The following is a 22,672-nucleotide window of genomic DNA, read 5'->3' on the forward strand; positions in this document are numbered from 1 at the left end:
TTAAAGTTAAAAATGGGAGTTGGGCAACTATTTAAAAAATGCTTGTGCTGGTGGTGCTATTATTTTTTTTACAGCTGTATGTTCAGCACATACAAATTGAAATTTTTACTACGATGGCTCAATCAATAAATCTAGAACAGAGCATTTTTAATGTGTTTTCTATACATATGTATGTATGTACATACATACATATGTATGTACATATTTGCCCCTGGTTTCTGTTGTAGTTGAACCTAAAAATTTTAAGCAATTGGCCAGAAGCAGCATTTTATTCTGGGTGGCAGCCAGCCTCACATGACAAACAAATGTCGAGTGAAAGTTTTTTAATTACTCTCGATAGGCAGAATGGCGGGGCACTGGCACTGGCGGTGTAAAGGAACAGAGAACGAACGAAACAAAACCCCAGCGAGAGATGTGCCAAAAAATACCGAAAACGAGCAACACTTCAAGGCGTGCCATGAAATACGATAGCAAGGTTTGAAGAGGGTACAGAAGGGAGAATACAGACTGAAGCTGCAGCTGTGGTTGGGGATGGAGCTGGTGCAGTGGGGCAGTGGTGCCTTGTTTGCTGCCTGTCGTACATACGATACAACATGTTGGACAAAAGTTCCCTCGTCTCTTTTTTAAATGTATATATATTCGTCCGTGTTATTAAATTTGTTTCAATTGAAGGAGAAAGGAAGCAGCGGCTGTAAGGGGCTATCTATGTCCAAAATAATTGTTAAAATAATAACAATATTTTGTCAGCGAAAGTAACTTTAAGTGCTACGACTTCTGGCTGTTTGCCAAAGCCTGCTTCCAGCTAAACACTGGACCACAAAATTAAGCACACAGTTCAGGGTTTAGGTGATAAATGTCCGCAGGGTTAGACCCCAAATGAGGCTCAGGGGAACAGCAATTAATGGAGCAGTACTCGTGCACCAAACCCCTCACACACACACACGCAAGCAGCCAAAAGGGCAATAAAGTGGCTTGTCACAGGAGCAGCAACAGCAAAACAACAATTTTTGGTGACTCAAGTGGCGCAATATTAAGCCTTTAGGATACACTACCATCTGAAATGAGGAAGTATCAAAAATACAATCCTTTTGGATATAAGAAGTGTGGTCAACGTTTTTAATGGGAATGTCAACAATTTTGTAAGCACAAAAACCACTTGAAGTAGTTTAATTATATTCGAGACTTCTGCTTATGCCTAATACAAACACTATTCCATATGTCAAATATCTTTTATACTCTACGCGTACTGGAGGGGTAAAGCAACAATCAGCAAACATCAACTTGGAACGTGACTGCAACATGCTAATTTTATGGCCCAGCGTTGTAAGTTTGCTGGACCTCTGTCCCTGCACCTCACCCCGATCATCACCCATGTCGTAGCTGCAAATAAGTGCTTACATTTTTCAATTGTCTCTGCAATCCACTCTGCCGTCCACGACGGCCATTTGTAGAAGCCATTTGTCGCCATTTGGCATGGCGAATACACGTGTTTGCTTTGCCATTCAGTGTACCTGTGTGCGCGGTTAATAAAACCCCCGAAAAACTGTTGCCCCGAGAAACTGTTGTCCCCCGAAACACATTGCAATTGTTTCCAGCTTCCAGACCAGTTTGATGTTTTAGTTGAGATATATCCTTATAGTGCAATGTGACATTAAGGGGTGGACATTCGATATTTATGATTGTGCAATTAAGCAAGCAAAAACACATAACTAATTCATTAATGAGTGCCATCAATTAAGTGCTTGTACAATGCGTCCCACGCGGTATGTGTAAATGGTCCGAGCCACATTAATTTCGTATGACACAACCTACAAAAATCCTCCAACGAACTTACCAAATATTGCTTACATTTTTACACCCACTGTAATGGCAGCCAGGCACCTGGTGAATCATTTATTCAGCTTATTCGGTGGGTTTCTATGTGACAGAGTTTCTCTCTAATGTGTAGTCATGTAACACGACTAAAATACATATGCCCTTAAAATAATAAAACCAGCAAAAAACCCTACAAAAAGCAGCAAAAGCAAGGAGGAACGTTGTGAGACACTTCGTACGCGCCTTAACTTTTATACCCGGTACTCAGTCAGTATACATACATATATGAACATACATACATATGTATTATGTTGATGTTGATCAGTATTGGATATATTTTATAAGGTCGTAAAGCTCCGACCTAAAAACAATATACCCTATTTACTCTTTGAGTACCGGGTATGAAATACCCTAAAAAAGCAGAAAAAAACACCCTACAACCACACAAAATAAAACCAAACCCAACCAAATGCTGGGCTTTGAGTAATTGGCGAGTCAGCAGTAAAATTTACAACGGGCCTCAATGGACATTAGCACGCAGCCAGAATGTGGCACGGGGCAATGGGATGCTGCCTATGGGACACCACAAAACGGCTTGTGGCAGGCACTTTGCCTGTGCCTTTGCCATTTACTTTCATTCATGCTTTGTCCAGAACATTCACAGGACAGAGGGCGAATCAAATGAATGAAATACTAATAAAAGGACACCCAGAGATTTCAGCAGCAAATCAAAATGAGACAAAGTCTACAGACGTGCAGAATTGCACTTACAACTGCTTACAGGTCTTATTTATGTGTGTACTTCCCCTTTACGTATCGGAAAAAGGGATCTTTAATTTAGTACTCACCGAAAAAGCAGCAGCAAAAGACAATGGTATAGAGGGTGATAAATATGATGCGCACATCGGTGCGATCAAAGATATATTCACTGGCATTGGCGGCATCTTCCTCATCCTCGATTACATCGATGGCAGCACCAGGACCACCGCCCAGTGCTGGCATCAGAGCTGTCGTTGTTGTTGTTAAGTCGCCAAAGAGCAGCGCATAATCGCTGGCATTGCTGCTGTGGAATGACAGGCCCGTACTGGCCGTCGTGTCATTGGCAGATGTTGATGATGCCAGTGTGGCCATTGCCTGCCCGAGCAGCAACAGCAGCCCAACCAAGAGCCACGGAAATGATGAGCGAGAATTTCTGGTCGGCCGGAGGAGCTGGTTGTGTCGTTGTCGCTGGGTGGGTTGTCGCCTCAGTTCCGGATTCTGTCGAGCGGAAATGCCACAACTCGCTGAGCTTTGGCTGTTGATTCTGTTTCTGCTGCTGCTTCTGCTCCTCTTTTGATTATGCTGCTCCTCCTCCTCGCGATCATTATTATCGTTGCTATCATCGTAAGCTGCTGATATGTTTGTCCTCCCTCTTTGTCGTCTCTGTTTATGTTGTTCCTCCTGTGCTCCAGCCAGCAGCAGTTTATGCACTCGGCCAGAACCGAAGCCTCCGCTCATAATGGGCTATAGCTGCAAGTATAAAGAACAAGTCTATTGTCAGTTGTTGGTTCTATGGAAAGGCAGATGATTGGCTCTAATTATGTGTTTCTGGGCAAACAAATGAATTCAAACCATCAGAGAAGAGAATCAATACGAGCCTTGCAATGTGATTAAAAAGTGTTTGTAGCTTTCACGATCGATTATATATACATATGTACATATGTAGAAAATAAATTTAAGAGATTGTTAGGGCTTGTTTCTGCCAACAATTACGACTAAGATACAGAGACTTTACAACTTTGTGTTGAAATACTTAATTTTCATCTTTTAATTGCTACTTCTGTTGTGTGCTATTGAGTTAAGTTTAATGTTCTACTAATTATGGTTCGCTGCTACATGGTGTTCGACCACACCTACGACCTTTGACCTATGGGTAACAAGTGACAGCTTCACTTCGTTAACTGCAAAGTCACGTCTCTGATGTTTCACATCACGCCCGCACGACCACCCACTCCATGTGTATACACTCGAGGGGCAATTAAACATGGCCTGTCAACTGATTTTTTTCTCTTCTGCCACATTTGTGCCGTGACTGTGTCGCTTTAGCTCTGTCTTTTGTCTGTGTCTCTGTTGCTCCGTTTGCTGCTGCTGCTCCTCCCACTCCATTTGTGTCTGTGTATTTGTCGACTTTTTAATTAAGCATTAATATTGAGCATAATTAAAACATTTGTAGACACAAACACTCACCACAAGCACGCATCGTGTCCTAAAAAGGAAATTATGATTTGCCATTGGCCACGCGCATTCTCTTCTCTCTTATTTTGTTGGGCTTTTTAGAACATATTTTGCCAGGCACCAACTACGGTTTGTAGCTAATTACGCAAGTGCATTCCTTATCTCACACAAGCTGCCACTCTCCAAATTGCCCCACTCTACTCTACTTTCTATGTGTACTCTACTCTCTATACTCTCTCTCTGGTACGTGCTCTAATTAATAGAGATTCGCACTAAACACACTCGAAAACAAAACGACTATCAAGTAATTAACACTGCTGAATCGTCATCATGTCTCTCTCCCCACACACATATTATAAACAAACCGTTTGTGCACAAATATGTACTATGTATAGCTAGTTGCTGGATGGCAAATATTATTCATGGCAGGGGGAAACACCAGCCAACAATTCACAGTGAAATGCGCCCAAAACTGTCGGATAGATAAAGTGAACGAGTGCCGACAGTTTCACAAGCGAAGGGAAATAGGTATAAAGTCATGTTTGCTCATAACAAACATTCGAGTGGCCCTGAAAGGCTCAGGTTGCTAAACAATAAAAAGGGCACAAAATACTTATAAAATGGGACAAGTGTTTAACAATAGAAGTAAGAGTATAAGTATAAGTATAAGAGTATTGATAGGAACAAATAAATTATATTGGATGTTCCACTTGTCTTACGGAATATCACCCGACAGAACACTAATTGTCTAGCATCCACAGCAAAAAGTAATCCAATAAGTGAGCTTCCCCTTACTAAAACAAACATAAACGCCAGACAAAGTTCACTCAATGAGCCATTAAGAGCCGCAATCAGGATGAAACAAACACCAAAAGCCAAAACAAAGACCAACCAAAGGGAACGGAACCCTTCAGAGCACAAAGGCGTGAGGCACAGGAGGCAGCCTTTGCAAAAGCTACCGCGATGTGGGTCAAACTGCAGAGAACAGTAGTTAAGGGGTGTACTTAATTGCCTCAAATTATAAATAATGAGGGGCCCGCTGGGGAACTCATCCTTTGAATTGGCTTCGAAAGAGTGCATCTGGGAGGAATATTGGTTGAGCAGAACTCAATAACTGGAAAGTTTGTCAGCGGCAAAGCCAGCAAATTTGACCGAGAGAGAGAGAGATAACCTTTCCTCATTGAAATGTTGTACTTAAAGGCTCATACTCCCTGCCTATGCTAACTGTATGGCTTCCGACACTATTTCCTCCGGTATCTTAACAGGGCCATCTAATAAACATTTTGTATGTCGAGTTCGTCAATGTTTGCCGGCACTCCGTATAGCTGCCATGCCACAACACACTGTCAGCCCAATGTCAACCATGTAGAGTGGCTTGCGACATGCTTTAGCATGCACCTACATAGTCCACCTTCCAGTGTGTTGGTTCACGAACTTGAGGCAAACAGGCAGTGGCTTTAACCGTCGCCACCTGCAGATGTTTGATTAAAATATTAAACTTCTAGCAGCATACAGAGATTGCCCAAACCAAGCACTTTGAGGATTGCATTCACGCCCAGTATGGAAATAACCAGCGGAGCACGAGAGACGATATCAGCGGCGCCTTCTCAGCCATACTTGACGTTCCTGGGAGGATTTCTCTGCGGAACCCGAAGATTGTCTATATTTGAGTTCAGCATAATTATACAAGCATAATTTATTTTTAAACAATGCTTCATTATCTTCTTATCAGCAGCACTAAACATACAGCATACTGTATGGTTAATGGCTTAAATTTGGCTATTGGCTCTATTGGGTTGCTTTCATTTGTTTGTTTGGCATTTGTTTTGCTTCGCGCATGAACACATCGATTAACCCACACAACATATCGATAGCTTCAAGCGAAAAATCGTTATAAAATTTAAATCCACTAATTTAAATTTAGTTTTATGTTAAAGAACTTTAAGTACATGCGGCCTGCCTTAGCCTTCAGCATATCCGACAGACCACAATTCCTGCTCCTTTTTTGATAGCAATCTGTTATTGCAGCATCCAAGAATGTGCAAGCTGTGTCTGCCATTTTCCACTGTGACGACTCACATTTTTGTAGTATGTAAGTAGTTATAGTTGTTAGTATTGAGCATTCTGGAGCATTCATACTGTTAGGGTTTTAGTAGAAAATTACATTGTAAGGGTACATTTTTGAAGTCATAATTTAAGTTCAAGGCCCACGGTAGCTGGAAGCAGATCGGAGAGCAGAGCAGAGTAGAAATAACTGTAAGCCGAGCGGAGGAGAAATAGCTGGAAGCAGAGCGGAGAACAACGGCGCGAGCCGAAAAGAGAACAGCAGAGCAAAGAGAACAGCATAGAAAAGAGGACAGCAGAGCCCGAGATCAGCGCCGAGAGCCAGCAGCAGAGCAGCAGAACGAAAAGAGAACGGCGACTCGAGCCAGCAGCAGAACAAAGCGACGACGTGAGCCAGCAGCAGAAGCGAACCCCAGCCCAGAGAGCGAGAGAGCAAGGGCGCCGGCAGCAGCCCGAGAGCGGCCAACAGCACGAAAGCCCCGGGCGTGGGCAGCGACGGCAGCAGCGGCAGCGCAGCCCGGACAAGGGACCGCAGCTAAGGGCTCGCGATCGCCACGCGGAGCCCGCCTCGAGGAGTTAGTTTTTGACCAGCAAGCGGAGCAGTTCAGCAATGTGAGAAGTCCCCAAGTCAGTGGGCAGTGCTGGAAACACGTGGGACACACCCCCCACTGGGACCAAAGAACAAGGATCGCAGGAGGAGAAGGCGCCCGAGGAGCAACCAAGGAAAAAGAAACATCTAGCGGAGCGGGTGAGCGAGGCTGCGTGCTGTATCCCTTTTTAAGACTTAGTTTGGTGCGAGTAGGCAGGAATATAGGATATTTAAGCACAGGGCAAAGAACCAACAATCAGGAGTTAAATAAATGCAAATGAAACTTAACAATGTGTTCGTGGAATAAATTAATGTAAATTTAACACCCTCTTCCCCTCCCTCAAAGTGCAAGTGCAAGACGGTAAGTGTGGTCGCCCACCGTTGGGGGCTCCGCTGGGCTGGTCGCAGGTCACTACCGCGCCAGACCGCGGGCTCTCAAACGGCGCGTGCCTGCCTCCGAGACGGGTGCTGCCTAGGTACTACCAGGGGCACTCGATCCGGAGCGGACAGGGGCGGCTACACTGCCAGAAGGCGCCTCCGCTAACCACCGATCAGGTTCCCTTTTCGCCCATAATCCCACCCCTCCACACACGGCGTCCCCATTCCGCAATCTCGGGTCCCGGCACTATACAAATTTCTTTGTAAGGTGGCCCTGGAGAGGCTGAGCTTACCTCAGCCTATGAAAAAGACTACCTTACAGATGGCGCCCGAGCAGGGACTCCGGGATTGTTAGCATTTTCATCGCTAGATTTTTCGGACGGGGGCGCTGAAATAGTGTAGAGCTAGAGTGAGGAGAGGTTAGGGTATTTCAGGGGGAAGTTCAGTAGGGGGAATTCTGCTTGGGTACGCGGATAACGGCAGTAAGCCGTTATCCGACAGGGCGTCAGCATAGCGTGGCCGCGCGGTGCGCTTATGTATGTACATACAACTGTACTTATATACGCGCGCTCATAGCGCCGTTAGGTTTTCTGCTGTTGTTTACGACGCAGCGACACGCGCTGGCTCAGGCATACATAGGTACCGTTTACAAGCACCGCGCATTTGCACACAGAAGGGGGGGGGTTGCGTTTCATTAGTATTTGAAATTTTGGTTTCCCTTAACATAGGCCGGTCTGCAGGCACACGAGTGCATTTCGCAAACATCTTCACGTGGGCACAGTTTCACGGATACTGTAGCACCCAAGAACACACATGCACAGTTTTAAAGTCATTGGTCAGGGATTTATTTTGCACGCGTTTCGGCACGTTTGCAAATTGCACAGTTTTATGGACACTGGGGCAGCCAAAAACACACGTGAACAGTTGGAAAAGCATTGGTCAAGGTTTTGTTTGTTTCCGGTTTACACGCTGTTCGGGAAAATGCCCAGTTTTCAAGGCACTTATACGGTCCAGTGAGAGGCATGCGGGAATAAGCACACACGAGGTTTTCAGGGTCCACAGAGCATACAGAGTACACATTTTGGAGCCACGAGGAGCAGAGAATTTGAACAGGAAAGAGGTTATTTTGTGGGTTATCGCATCTACGAAGGTCAGAAGAGAGAGAGGCGGGCCATGCAGCGCTCGTGAACTCTCGGTCACGATCGTTCAGAGCCTAAAAGAGGACAGTCGACCCAGAGTCATTGAACAGTGCACATCGCTTCTAATCATAAAATGTTTGGCCAAGTGAGAAAAAGAAAGATTCACCAGGGTATACAACCAGGACATCGCACAGGATACTAGCAACAAAGACATCGCACAGGATAACACTAGGACACAGCAAGGATACTAGCAACAAGGACATCGCACAGGATAACACTGAGGATACATTGAACAGGCATTGCACAGGACACAACTGGAATACAACTAGGACACAAGCGACACAGAAATCAAGGCACAGGAACCAGGACACGGAAGCAGACTCCATATAGCAGCATGGTAGGAGTAGGATGGATCTCGTACCGGCGCAAGGCGGAGCTGGAGGCATTCGCCAAGGAATTCGGACTCGAACGAGAAGGCACCGTGGAGGAACTCCGAGGCCGCATGTCTGCCTTTGTGAGTCGTGGGGGACACTCGGCTACCATCCAGGCCCGCCTAGAAGAACTTGAAGACACCTTTGGACGAGCACGGACTCCCGACACCAAGCCAGAAACACAGCAGCGATCTCGGAGCCTTTCGCCTACTACGAGTGGACATGGAACCCAAACGAAGGAAGTCCCCCAAGAAGAACCAACCAGACCGGGTATGCATTACCTAAGCATACCGGTGCCCGGACAGCAACAGCGCGTGACACGAGCAAGCGAGAGGGCGATGCTAACAAATCAACGCGACGTCTCTGGAACTCGGGGAGTGGAGCGCATGCAACGCTGGGGAGTCACTTTTGACGGCGCCAGCGATCCCTTGCGATTCATCGAGCGTTTGGAGGAACGAGCCGTATCACACCGAGTCGACACCCGAAGTTTGGCCCAAGGAGTACCGGAACTTTTAACAGGTACTGCCGAGGACTGGTTCCGCACGAGTCATCTACAGGGAGAGCCATGGAACGTGTTTCGCAGGGAATTTTTGGATTTCTTCCTACCCCCGCGGTACTTCCAGAGACTGGAGGACGAGATCAGGATGCGATACCAGAGGGAGAACGAGGGATACAAGCAGTATCTAGTGGACATTCGCCTTATGATGAATCGCGCTGGTTATTCGGAAGCTCAGGAACTGGAGCGGGTGTACGAGAATCTGCTGCCAGAGTACCAGTTGTACGTGAGACGCATGGACTTCCGCACGTTCAAACAGCTAACACAGCTGGTGATCGACTTTGAGGTCACCCGGGAACGCGAGCATCAACGTCAGGGCAGAAACAGTACAGGATCAGCAGCGGTGTCAAAGCGTGGAACCGGCGCACAGTGGACGACTTCGAATGCCACAGCATTTCCTAAAGAGGGAAACGATCAAGGTACGATACGCAATCCCAGCCGCGAGCAACCAGTGGACACGCGTAATGCGTGCCGCAACTGCGGGGTACTTGGACACTTTGCCAGGGAATGCCGTGAAACTCGGATACTATTCTGCTGGAACTGTGGTCGCCGAGGATTGAGGACCATCGACTGCTGCCAGGCCAAGGAGACGGGAAACGCCCAGTGCCCCTCATCAAATCCAGGACAGATGAGAGGGCAGACGAGCGAGTCCTGGGGCTAGCGGGTGTCATCCGTCCGCGGTATGGCCGGCTGGTCTCCGAGAAAAGCATCGGGGCCGAGGCGATGGTAGCTACGCTGGACACGGGGGCCCGGCGGAGTTTCCAGAGCAATCCAAGAGGAAGCGCTGTCGCTCAGCGTGCGGCGCAGCAAGGGTTTGCGCCAACAAAGACCAGACAGGACGACGCCTGCATCCGCGAGGCGGTCGTCACATCAACAGTGAATACGAGGACCAGACAGGACGACTCCTGCATCCGCGAGGAGGTCGGCACATTAGCAGTGAATACAAGGACAACACAGGACGACGCCTGCATCCGCGAGGCGGTCGTCACATCACCAGGAAGGACAAGCAACGACGACGCCTGCATCCGCGAGGCGGTCGTCACATCAATAGTGAATACGAGGACCAGACAGGACGACGCCTGCATCCGCGAGGCGGTCGTCACACGACCAGGGAGGACAAGGAAGCAAGATGATCCCGGCACCTGCAACCGCGAGGTGGCCGGCGGGTCATCATCGACGACGAGGACAAGCAAGGACGACGCCTGCATCCGCGAGGCGGTCGTCACACGACCAGGGAGGACAAGGAAGCAAGATGATCCCGGCACCTGCAACCGCGAGGTGGCCGGCGGGTCATCATCGACGACGAGGACAAGCAAGGACGACGCCTGCATCCGCGAGGCGGTCGTCACACGACCAGGGAGGACAAGGAAGCAAGATGATCCCGGCACCTGCAACCGCGAGGTGGCCGGCGGGTCATCATCGACGACGAGGACAAGCAAGGACGACGCCTGCATCCGCGAGGCGGTCGTCACACGACCAGGGAAGGCAAGGATTCAGGATGACCCAGGCACCTGCAACCGCGAGGTGGCCGGCGGGTCATCATTGACAACGAAGACGAGGACAAGCAAGGACGACGCCTGCATCGGCGAGGCGGTCGTCACACGACCAGGGAGGACAAGGAAGCAAGATGATCCCGGCACCTGCAACCGCGAGGTGGCCGGCGGGTCATCATCGACGACGAGGACAAGCAAGGACGACGCCTGCATCCGCGAGGCGATCGTCACATCAGCAGAGACGACAAAGAAAACCAAGGACGACGCCTGCATCCGCGAGGTGGTCGTCCCATCAGCAGAAACAACAAGGACAAACCAGGACGACGCCTGCATCCGCGAGGCGGTCGTCCCATCAGCAGTGACATCGAGGATTCGAGATGACCCCGGCACCTGCAACCGCGAGGTAGCCGTCGGATCATTGTCGACAACAGAACGAGACAGGACTTGGGGAGGCGTTCTTGGCCTTGCACGACCGAGAGCTACCCAGAGGAACCCGTTTCGCATCAGACCGGAGGACCAGAAGACCGAGGTGGAACCAGTTCGACTTGGGATACTGGCCAGCATGGCAGACGTGACTTTAGCAGGAGCAAGTGCAAAGCCGAGACTGACAAGAGCATGGTACGACGAAGTCATGCCAGGACCAGGAATAGCCGCTACCGATCCCGAAACCCGGTTGAAGCAGCTATGCGAGATTTTCCAGACGGCGAGGGATAAGACACAGCGAGCATCGGCGGAACAGGGCCGCCCTTACAACCTACGACGTCGTGAGTGGAGACCACCTTGGTGCTAGCAAAGCAACACGGACTGACGAAAGCCAACGACGGGAGCGTATAAGGTAACCAAGTTCATTTCACCCAACATAGCCAGAATTCGCCACACGGAGACTGGGTAACGGCGCACCGCCGGGGTAGCCGACCTGAAAGCCTACCAGAAACACGACGACGAGGAACAACAGGACAACGAAGACGGCGAGCACCCGCTCGACCGCAACACCGACAACCAGCAAGGACTAGCAAGTAAATTTGGGGCCGCTCACAAAGCGGATTAGTATAAGACACTTTATAACATTGTTAGTAGTATTACGTTAGGATATTTCAAAGTTTTCAACATCGCACCAACCAACAGCAAGGAAACTGGCGACGACGCTTCGCTATGACGTTGCCAAAAAGCGTCTTCAGGGCCACGATCGCCCGGCCGGCGGCGTCATCATCTGTTATCACCCGGGAAGAAAGGGGGGGGTGTGACGACTCACATTTTTGTAGTATGTAAGTAGTTATAGTTGTTAGTATTGAGCATTCTGGAGCATTCATACTGTTAGGGTTTTAGTAGAAAATTACATTGTAAGGGTACATTTTTGAAGTCATAATTTAAGTTCAAGGCCCACGGTAGCTGGAAGCAGATCGGAGAGCAGAGCAGAGTAGAAATAACTGTAAGCCGAGCGGAGGAGAAATAGCTGGAAGCAGAGCGGAGAACAACGGCGCGAGCCGAAAAGAGAACAGCAGAGCAAAGAGAACAGCATAGAAAAGAGGACAGCAGAGCCCGAGATCAGCGCCGAGAGCCAGCAGCAGAGCAGCAGAACGAAAAGAGAACGGCGACTCGAGCCAGCAGCAGAACAAAGCGACGACGTGAGCCAGCAGCAGAAGCGAACCCCAGCCCAGAGAGCGAGAGAGCAAGGGCGCCGGCAGCAGCCCGAGAGCGGCCAACAGCACGAAAGCCCCGGGCGTGGGCAGCGACGGCAGCAGCGGCAGCGCAGCCCGGACAAGGGACCGCAGCTAAGGGCTCGCGATCGCCACGCGGAGCCCGCCTCGAGGAGTTAGTTTTTGACCAGCAAGCGGAGCAGTTCAGCAATGTGAGAAGTCCCCAAGTCAGTGGGCAGTGCTGGAAACACGTGGGACACACCCCACTGGGACCAAAGAACAAGGATCGCAGGAGGAGAAGGCGCCCGAGGAGCAACCAAGGAAAAGAAACATCTAGCGGAGCGGGTGAGCGAGGCTGCGTGCTGTATCCCTTTTAAGACTTAGTTTGGTGCGAGTAGGCAGGAATATAGGGTATTTAAGCACAGGGCAAAGAACCAACAAATCAGGAGTTAAATAAATGCAAATGAAACTTAACAATGTGTTCGTGGAATAAATTAATGTAAATTTAACACCCTCTTCCCCTCCCTCAAAGTGCAAGTGCAAGACGTTAAGTGTGGTCGCCCACCGTTGGGGGCTCCGCTGGGCTGGTCGCAGGTCACTACCGCGCCAGACCGCGGGCTCTCAAACGGCGCGTGCCTGCCTCCGAGACGGGTGCTGCCTAGGTACTACCAGGGGCACTCGATCCGGAGCGGACAGGGGCGGCTACACTGCCAGAAGGCGCCTCCGCTAACCACCGATCAGGTTCCCTTTTCGCCCATAATCCCACCCCTCCACACACGGCGTCCCCATTCCGCAATCTCGGGTCCCGGCACTATACAAATTTCTTTGTAAGGTGGCCCTGGAGAGGCTGAGCTTACCTCAGCCTATGAAAAAGACTACCTTACACCACATTTAATGATGCGTTTTTTCCCTGGCAACTGATGCTTTTAAAAGCAAACATCCTTTGCCCAAAATGCACTTGTCAATGGCACATGGCCATGGCATGAAATCATTTTCAAATATTATCGCATTTCGAATAAAGCTCGTACTGGATTTTGTTCCACAAGATTGCACCGAGCATTGGCTTTCAATCGTGGCATTTCACGATGCAAAATGTTTTTCTTTCTGTCTGTCTTTCTGTCTGTCTTTCTGTTGGTTTGCCTGTCAATTTGTTCATTAATTGTACGTTTTCCAGTTATGAAAGGAAGCACAAGCCCATGGCAAATGTGAAGAACTATGCTCAGTAAACATTCTATGACGATTATTCTATGAAATTGTATTCTACCCTCTTTTTCACCCACAATTTGTATCATTATTTTAGTGATAGCATTTTTTGTCTGCAGCTTCAGTTTCTGTTGCTATTTTTTGTTGTTCAGGCTTTCATATGTTTTTATACCCTGTACTGGGTACTGAGCACCTGGATATCAGAGACTATAAAAGCTGGAGCCACCAAATTTTGCATCCAGAGGGCTGGGATATCACACTGTTACAGTGTATTTCAAGTGTATTCGAACAAAAAACAACTTAGTTTCCTGATATAGTGACTAAGTACCGGGTATAAAAGTGGTGTCGCGTACAAAGCGGCTCACAAACGTTCCCTCTCGTGTTGTGCTGTATTTCTGCTGACTGTTAGATTTTTTAACCATTTACCAGGCACTGCTCACCTGAGTTTGCATTGCAATTAGTTTGAATGGCAAATGGCAACTGGAATATTTGTCTAATGGTTTACTTAACCCAACCAGAAAAACGGTTTGCACATACCCCTGTAAGTGTAAATTGTTATTATTATTATTATGGTAGGTGCTGTTTTGGTTGTAATTATGTTGATGGGAATGACTGTTACGGGGAGATCTTTCTGCTGTTTTTGTGATAAATTAAATCCTACTAAATAAATGTTACAGAATGCTTCTCGAGTTTCCCTGGTTAATTCTGAGCTTCAGCAAAACATGTGCAAATTGTCTGATTTGGTTAGAATTTAACTGAAAGTTCTGTGGTTTTCCCTGAACTAAGCAACCAGCAACTTAATTCCAGCGCAACTTCTACAATGTTGTAGCACCATTCATGAGCTTCTTCGGCTGCGCTTGGAGCACCTGATGGGCCATGAGGGTATGGGGTAGAGTGCCGTTCGCGTGGAGTGGATTGTCGCGCTGGCGACGACTTCCGGAACGGAAATTGTTTGGCGCTTTAATGAGCCAAGTGGTGCACAGATTGACGCTCAATTCCTGGCTGGGCCTGGGCCTGGGCTTCTAAATTGATTTGCCAGATACTGATTTAATTAAAAGCCAAACGGCAAGAGCAATGAAAGCTTCAGAACTGATTACATCCTTGCGGGTAGCTTCTGTTTAAACGGGCGAAAGACAATCGCCTGCTATTCGTTTGCTGAAAAGAACTACACCCTGCAATCATTTTTCCACACATTAAAGCCACTAAAAATAGTCTTCACTTATGCAAATCAGTGGAGTACTCCATTTCCGTGCCCGTTTCATTGGGCTTTACTGTTCAGCATTTTGCAACTTAATTTAATGTATACAAATCACGCAAGAAGTCAGGCAGCAAACACAAGAAATAGGGACTTAAACCGAAACTGCCAAAAAACTTGTGCAATTTTCTTGTGCGGCCTTTTGCCAGCAAAAATGAAGAAAAACTAGGGAGTTGGGGGGTAAATGAAAGAAAAAGTCATTACAACTTGCCACACACTGCGAACAAATTGTAGAGAAATGATATTTTTCCTGTTTTTGCTGCCTGCTGCATGTTGCACAGTGCCCGTTCTGTGGCAATTGGAATTTTTGGGCTACATTTTGCTATCTTTCAAAGAGCCTTGCACATCTCCTCCTCTCCGGGCACCGAATGTTTGCGTAAATTGTGCTGAAGTAAGGACATTAAGTGGTAATTGAGTATGCCGGCAAGAGCCAAGTGAAATATGCTTTACCATGGCCAACCCCCACCGTACACCCACCCGACATCACCCACTAGTGGTCCGACATGTGAGCAGATGGGAAAAAATAAGAGAAAGAAGAGAGACTGGATTCTGGCTACGAGTACCGGAGTGCGAAAGTCCTCATGATAACCATGATTTATGATCTGCACAATTTTTCAATTTTTTTTTTTTTTGGCAAGCCAAACAAATGAAACGAAAATTGAATGAAACTTTTGGCAGAGAAAGCTGCTTTCCCCAGTGATTGGCCAGAAGGGGAGAGCACCACCGAAACAAGAGGCCGCATATCAGGGTCAAAGACGAAAGGATCTTTATGGATTATTATCTCAAATAACACGTTATTATTAGCTGTGTGTTTTGATGGGCAATGATGTATGGCAGCACATTTGGCAGCTACATTACAAAATTTAAATGCCGCAATCATTTGATAAAATTCAAATTAAACTTTTAAAAACTAAAATAAAATACGTATCTATTGCCTCAACGTAGAATATTCCATGCAGAATATTTTAGATCCTGCAACAAACTATTGATTACAATGTCACATTTTTAGCAGTCCCCCAATAAAATGTTGCACATATTCATGTCTGCCAGACGTTCCATTTATTGCCTTTAAGCTGAAAAGCGTCAACGAGCAGAGGGCTCAGTATTTGGCTCAAATGGTGGTTAGATGGCATGGGGGAAATATCCGCTCATACAAATTTTAGGATGACACTTGGCCAGGGGCCTGCAAAGGTGCACACGGATATGTGTGTGCAACCCGACCTTGGTTAGCTTGCGGCCCTTTTTTGGCCTCGCCGGTTTATTGTTGCCCCCAAAAACCTTTGTTTGTCAGCCGAGCGTAAGAGATATATGTATTTTAAGTGCATAGAGGGAAGGAAATGTGTGGGCCAGACACGACCCGCATCCAAGCCGACCCCCAGTTCAGTCGACTCCCCGCTCGTCAGGGGTCGTGTTATTGGAAGCCAATTTAGCCAGACAACCATCGCATCGCCGGGTCGATTGGCAGCCCAGCCTCCGTGCCACCAATTTGTGCAATAAAAGTGCTGCAACAAATGCCGTCGGCGACGCGTTGGCATGCCTCGTGTTGCATATTAATGGGCATCACGGCAATTTATATGGCTCGAATGGCACGAATCGGAGGCATGCTGCAAGGAGAAGCTTAAACGGGCAATTGGCAAACGTCTTTTTCCGGCGACAATTTTCATTAAATTTGCATTCAACTGGCGGCTCCTTAGCCTCACCTCCTTCCATACTGAATTATTTATGGGCGCACCACTTGTCCCGGGAGTCGGTTGGGTGATGGGTTGGGAATTGGTTCGGATTGGTCGAAGATTATGCAAAGTTTTTATTCGGCGCCTGCTCGCGGCATGGACAGCCCGGCTCAACTTTTTCGTAGAATTTCGCGCCTGACTTGAGCAACTTTTGGAAATTGCGGGAAGGATTTTCGACTCCCCTTTCAGTGTGTATGACAGGCGTGAGAAAATTGGCAAAACCCAGCGCCGGCAATGAAAGAGATATGCGGGCTGAGAGACTAAGCAGCAACCCTGCTGAAAAGTGTGGCTGCCAGGAGACTTTGAATATTCATAAAGTTACGAGCCTTCCCTGGATTTCCCGATCAACCAATTTCCGTTTCAATCGTAGACCCAAGAACCCTTTTCAATTGCACAAGAAAGGGTATCTGCTATGGTTCAGATACCGCAACAATTAAGTTGAAGCGCAAATGCCAGTTGCAATTTCTAAAAGCCACAAAACAGTTGGAGCCTACTTGAGCATAGGTCAAGGGTTGAGGTGTGACACAGGCTCGAGCCATGGTTCAGGGTTTTTTGGGGCCAAAACATCGTAAATCTTGTAGCTGCTTCTGCTGCGCAGAGCTGTTCCTTTTGCTTTATCAAATGAAATCCAACCACCCCAAAAAAGAAATAAATTACAAAATCATTTGGAAATGCATTTTGCTGCACATGCGTCCGGCCCACACACACAGTCAAAGCAAAAAGGAAACTGCAACTTGGCATTACGCCTTAAAGCAGGCAATAAATTTGTATTTGAAATGAAACCCGACCGACCAAGCTTTTGTGGCTATTATATCCAAGGCTGCCTTAACAATTTTATGGAATTTTCATGTAGAATGATAGACGAAATGCCTGTTAAAGTATGCCAGGTGTCTTCCACTTTTTTTACCCCATATTATTCCTCTTCTTCGACATCGTAGATCGGCAATTTCTTTGAATATAGTTGGTCCACTTCTTGTGGTTTTTCTGCTGTGGCTTCCGGATATTTTTCCTCTGCCCCCGCGCTCTTTTTCACCGCCTCAGCGGACACAGTCTCTGGCTTCACATGAGCATCACTCTCGCTGCCATTCTTCTGCCAATCTTTGAGCAATTTTTGGAAATCGTTTAGTCGTTGTATTTTGTCCTTTTCCGTCTCTGGTTCCTGGCCCACGCCCTTTTCATCTATTTCATCTTCATAGCCAGCTGGGGGTAAGGCATTCTGGTGACCATTATGAAAGGCAGTTCGATTGCCATCCTTGAACCAATAAGGCTTCGTTCGTTTGTACATGTGGGGATAATACAGAAACTCTGGATGTTCGTGCTCTTTGTGGGTGCTAAAAACTAGACCCGTGAGTAGGATCACCAGTGGCAGCACTCCAAAGAGCGAAATGTTGCGCCAACGTTTCATCCCACCGCCATGTTTTTCATTCTTTTCTTTCTTTGGTTTGCAAGGATCATGTGATTTACCTCCTCCCTGGATGGTCGCCAGAGTTTGATTCTTGTTGATCATGACACCTTTTTGCTCACGTTTTATAAGAAAGTCCTCGCTGCTTGCTCCAGATCCTCCTACTCTTCCTGCACCCTTTTTCCCCACCGGCGAACATGGAGTCTTTTTTCTTGGTTTGCATCTACTGCCGCCGCAAATGATCGTTTCGTCCTTGGCAGCGAATTCTTCAATCTCCGTACCATTGGTCTTAAGTTGAAATGTGCCCTGGGACATACTATTGCAACTTTTTGCATGTCTGGCTATGTTGAAACGGTTTAAGCATCGAATTATGTGCAGCATATTTTATAGCAAAAAGAAAATATCAAAAAATTTAGTTTCTAGTTTCCGAAAAATCAATTTTGAAATATGTACTTAGAGTCTCAAAACGATTCTGATGAAATTTACAAAGCGAGCGATATAATTTCTGTGTTCATTCTGAGAAGCTCTCAACAAAGGATATTCCCGAAAAAATAACACAGCCAAGAAATGCCCTCGCCCACATTTGTAGATGAGGAATATCTGTGAAGATTAATCTGTTAAAATTCTATTTTTCCATATATTTTCGCCTTGTTTCTGTGTATTTTTCTTCACGTTTCAGTGTAATTTTCCTATCGTTTCTACTTAATTTTCTTCTCCTTTGTTTGTGCTTTCTTACCGTTTCTTCTGCTAATGCGCTTCGACATGCTTTTTCCAGTCTTTCAGTAATTTTTCAAAATCGCTCAGACGTTGCTTCTTGTCCTTTTCCGTCTCTGATCCCTGTCCCACTCCCAGCTCATCTATTTCATCCTCATAGCCAGCGGGAGGCAAGGCATTCTGATGGCTATTATGAAATGCAGTTCGATTTCCATCCTTGAACCAATAAGGCTTTGTTCGCTTGTACATGTGTGGATAATACTTGAACTCTGGATGCTCGTGCTCCTTGTGTGAGCTAAGTACCAGGAGTGTAAGTATGGCCACCATTGGCAATATGGCGTAAAGGGATATGCTGCGCCAACGCTCCATGCCAACACTGTGGGGTGGGTCTGGGGTGCGTTTCGGAGCGCAGGATCCACCGCCTTGGATTTCCGTTAGACTCTGTATTTTCTTGCCACTCCTTTTGTTAAGCAAATCATCGCAGCTTTTCTTCACGGCTCCAGGTGCAGGCTTATCAGTCGTTGGGCTCTTACATTTATTTTTGGGCCTGCATTTACTGCCACCTCTAATAGCCGTTTCGTCTTTCTGCTTGGTCAGGGGGGGACTTTTTATTGGAGAACTTTTTGCAGGAGGACCTTTCGTAGGACTTTTTGCAGTTGGACTTTTCGAGGGAGCACTTTTCGCCTGATGTGGACTCTTTTCTGTGGGTCTTTTTGTGCATATCGTGGGTGGATTTCTCGCGGGTGGACCCTTTCCCTTAGACATCAAACGCAGTGCAAAACATGTTTCCTTGGCTTGTCCTGCTATTTGCATAGTTATGCCTTGAGGTCTTAGCAATCGAACCCACTGCAGCATAATTTAAGCGAAAATTAGAAATTTTGTGGTGGAAGATTTCCGAATAAAAAGAATTTTTAAATAATATTTTATGCTAAATTAACAGCAAGGGCAGCTGCTACTGGCGAATCAAATCTACTTTGATGGATTTTCAAATAAAAAATAAAATATGAAAATGTTCTTTTCAGCTCCCAAAACAAATATAATTTAAATAAAAACCACAGCAAAGACATCCTAGCCACACACTTTCTGGAAATAATAGACACTTAACTTTTGTTGTAGAGCAATCAGTTGCCTGACTGTATTCCAAATTAGTTCTAATGTGACATGAAACATTCTATTCCAGAGGAAGTCTGGGCCATGCTCCCAGAGGTAATTTAACTTGTACGTTGAGCACATTCCACATTGCCAAATGAACAAAGGAAGCTTTGCTATAGAGACAAGCTAAAGTGCCTTGTAATTTCCCCTGAACAGAGGTGGAGACTCTGCACTGGGCATGGGAAGGCACCTACTGGAGGGGCTCATTAATTAGGCAGGACCACAACTAAAGATAAGAATTGAAACAATGGCCCCGAGACGGAAACGGACCTTGAAAATATGTTTGAGGCGGGCCATCATCCATCATGCTCAAGTGTCGGTGTTGTCGGGCAGCCGCATAAATATGACATTATAATTATGATGGTCCAGACGATGGGAATGGTGGGGAGATGAAAACTTTTAGCTGGAAAATTAATCAAACGCAAAAAAATGAGAAAAACGAGAAGGGACCTGTGAGACGCTTCTTACGCGTCACAACTTCTATATCCGGCACTCAGTACTAAATCTGCACCTTAGCGGTAATTTGTCAAATTTAACATTTTTTCTTCATCTGTCATCTACATCAACAACACTTCTCACGCCAACACGCTCCTTTAGCTCGCCACCCTCCCCTAGAGCAACACACTGCAGAGTCAGGGCAGAGACGCGGCAGAGGCAGAGACGTGTCAGAGGCGGAGGCCTCTGCCACTGCGCGAAGCAGGGTGTGAATGAGAGAATGTGCAAAAAACAAATATAAGCTGCGGGACGGGGTGGGTTTAGCCACTGGAAGTTAATTTCTTCATTGTGGCTATAATAATGATCCAATCGGATCCCAATCGGTGATCTGATAGATATGGTCATTCCCTACGGAATGAAGTTTTTAGATTTCTTTTATCTTCAAAATTTTAGATTTGGGAGGTTTTCTCCCTTTTGCATAGGCGGAAGGGGGCGGGGCTCATTTTTGAAATACACTTGTAACAGTGCACTGCTCTTATAGTCTCTGAGAACTAGCCGACAAACAAGACGGACAGACGGTCAGACGGACAGACGAACGGACGGACAGACGGACGGACGGACAGACAGCCATGGCTCTATCGACTCGGCTATTGATGCTGATCAAGAATATACATACATACTTTATGGGGTCGGAAACGTTTCTTTCTGTGCGTTACATATGTATGTACATATGTACAACCGTTATTCGCACAAATACAATATACCCTATTTACTCTTTGAGTACCGGGTATAAAACGCGTGAAATAAAATACAGGAAAAGCAAACTATCCGATGGTTGTACGCACTCTAGATAAGTCATATACATACATTTTAATATAAAATTTATGATAATTATAAGATGATTGAACTCATCGAAAATTATCATATAATTTTGATAGACAAAGGCCAACAATCTGGAGCGTATTAAGCCACAAAGCCACTGTCTAGCATGAAAAGTTGAGGGCATTTTGCTACAGCATTCAACAAAAGGCCAACCATTCTGACGCGTATTAAGCCACAAAGCCACAGTCGAGTACCAAAAGTTGTGGGCAGGGCTAAAACTCGAATGAATTCAGTTCTCTGCTGCTGCTCACCGTGTCCTTTGTACTAATCAAATTGCAAATGCCGCAAACACACAGAGACTCACAAACACACATTAGATGCTGCGACATTTGCAAGCAAAACAATGACATAACGTATTCGACGAGAGGGCAGAGGCACAGGCACAGAGTCTCTGCACTATGGGGAGCTTGACCACTATTTGAGTCAAAAACTAATAGGAATATTTTTTGATTTAGTTTTTTGATATTAGTTCATATTAGTGAGGGGAGGGTATTTTGAAAAAATGGGCATGGCAACGCCTTTTCTTCAGTTTATATCGCACTTTTATTATTAAAAAAAAGACGTTACCGGATTTAAAAAAAAAACTGTTGTATAAAGTTTTAATGTAAGAGCACAGCACGTCATTGCAGAGATACTACAAGTTCATCAACTGTATTAAATTTATACGATTTACACGAACTTATACAATCTGCATATTTTCTTTCAAATTGTTTAAAGTTTCCCCTGAAATTGTTAATTTTAATCGAAGAACTGTTAAAAAAAAGCTATTTAAAGGGTTTTCAAAGATCCCTTATCATTCTCAAAACGAGTGACAAGTATTACCGCTTAAATGCAATGGGTATTTTCATCCTCTTTTGCAATTCACTTGGTCACTGAGTTCCCGCCTTGCAACCGATTCAGAACTTTCAAACCTTAGGTTATATTGCGAAAAGTGAAATAGCTAAAATAGTGAAAAGCTAAGTTTAAATCTGCGGTGTTTGACATTGTCAAAACAGGTGACACTTGCACTTGTATTAAGGCAACCTTGTGACATTTCGTTCTTCGATAAACCTTCTTTCCACCCAATGTGACATTTGCACTCTGCACATTCTCTGCCCAAAAAGTTTCCTTAACCCTTGCCGTGGAGTTAATCTTTCATCTCATACTAGCTGCATTTATCCTGCTGTATCACACATCACGTCCGTGGCGACATTTTGACAAGTTTTTCACACGCCATTTGGTCTGTGTGTAAGTGTGCCTTTAGCCTGTGTAGTGGATAAGCTAAGTTTTGGCATTTGATTCAATTAATTGGGAGCTTACTTTAACACCGACAAACAACTTTCTACGCCAAAATTGCACAACTTGTGGTTGGGCTTATTTGAAATTCAAGAGCGTTATCACACTTGACACCCTGCAGAAGGTGATAGAAAAAGGATACCTGCGGGTCACTGCAGCTGGGAGCTTAGCATGGAAGTGTATAAAAATCCATTAAATTTTAAGACAATTTAGGGAGCATTTAGAAGACAAAAGTTGGAAGGCAATTATTTAATTTCATTATAAATCTAAAGCATGCTGAGTATCAATCAGTTGTTCTCTTTAGCACT

At 46.2% G+C, this 22,672-nt stretch overlaps 3 protein-coding genes across 4 annotated transcripts in view; all 3 read right to left on the bottom strand.

The window, feature by feature from the left end:
- The window catches only part of LOC117901268 (trissin receptor), a 51,906-nt gene that overhangs the window by 14,054 nt on the left and 15,180 nt on the right, over positions 1 to 22,672 (bottom strand). For both annotated transcript variants that reach the window (XM_034811962.1, XM_034811963.1), the window contains exon 3: positions 2,664 to 3,324. In XM_034811962.1, coding sequence (XP_034667853.1) covers positions 2,664 to 3,312 — 649 coding nt within the window. In that variant the 5' untranslated portion in view covers positions 3,313 to 3,324. The remainder of the gene's footprint in view (positions 1 to 2,663; positions 3,325 to 22,672) is intronic.
- LOC117901269 lies at positions 17,239 to 18,531 on the bottom strand. The gene has a single exon (XM_034811964.1). It carries the CDS (start codon positions 18,285 to 18,287, stop codon positions 17,418 to 17,420), a length of 870 nt encoding a protein of 289 aa, XP_034667855.1. The 5' UTR covers positions 18,288 to 18,531; the 3' UTR covers positions 17,239 to 17,417.
- On the bottom strand, positions 18,646 to 19,509 carry LOC117901270. The gene has a single exon (XM_034811965.1). It carries the CDS (start codon positions 19,473 to 19,475, stop codon positions 18,654 to 18,656), a length of 822 nt encoding a protein of 273 aa, XP_034667856.1. The 5' UTR covers positions 19,476 to 19,509; the 3' UTR covers positions 18,646 to 18,653.

This window comes from Drosophila subobscura, chromosome U, assembly GCF_008121235.1.
Source record: "Drosophila subobscura isolate 14011-0131.10 chromosome U, UCBerk_Dsub_1.0, whole genome shotgun sequence".
NCBI classification, from domain to species: Eukaryota; Metazoa; Arthropoda; class Insecta; order Diptera; family Drosophilidae; genus Drosophila; species Drosophila subobscura.

Coding starts and splice junctions, on each gene's coding strand:
- LOC117901270 (XM_034811965.1), bottom strand. CDS start 19,475: ATGCTGCAGTGGGTTCGATTGCTAAGACCTCAAGGCATAACTATGCAA.
- LOC117901269 (XM_034811964.1), bottom strand. CDS start 18,287: ATGCTGCACATAATTCGATGCTTAAACCGTTTCAACATAGCCAGACAT.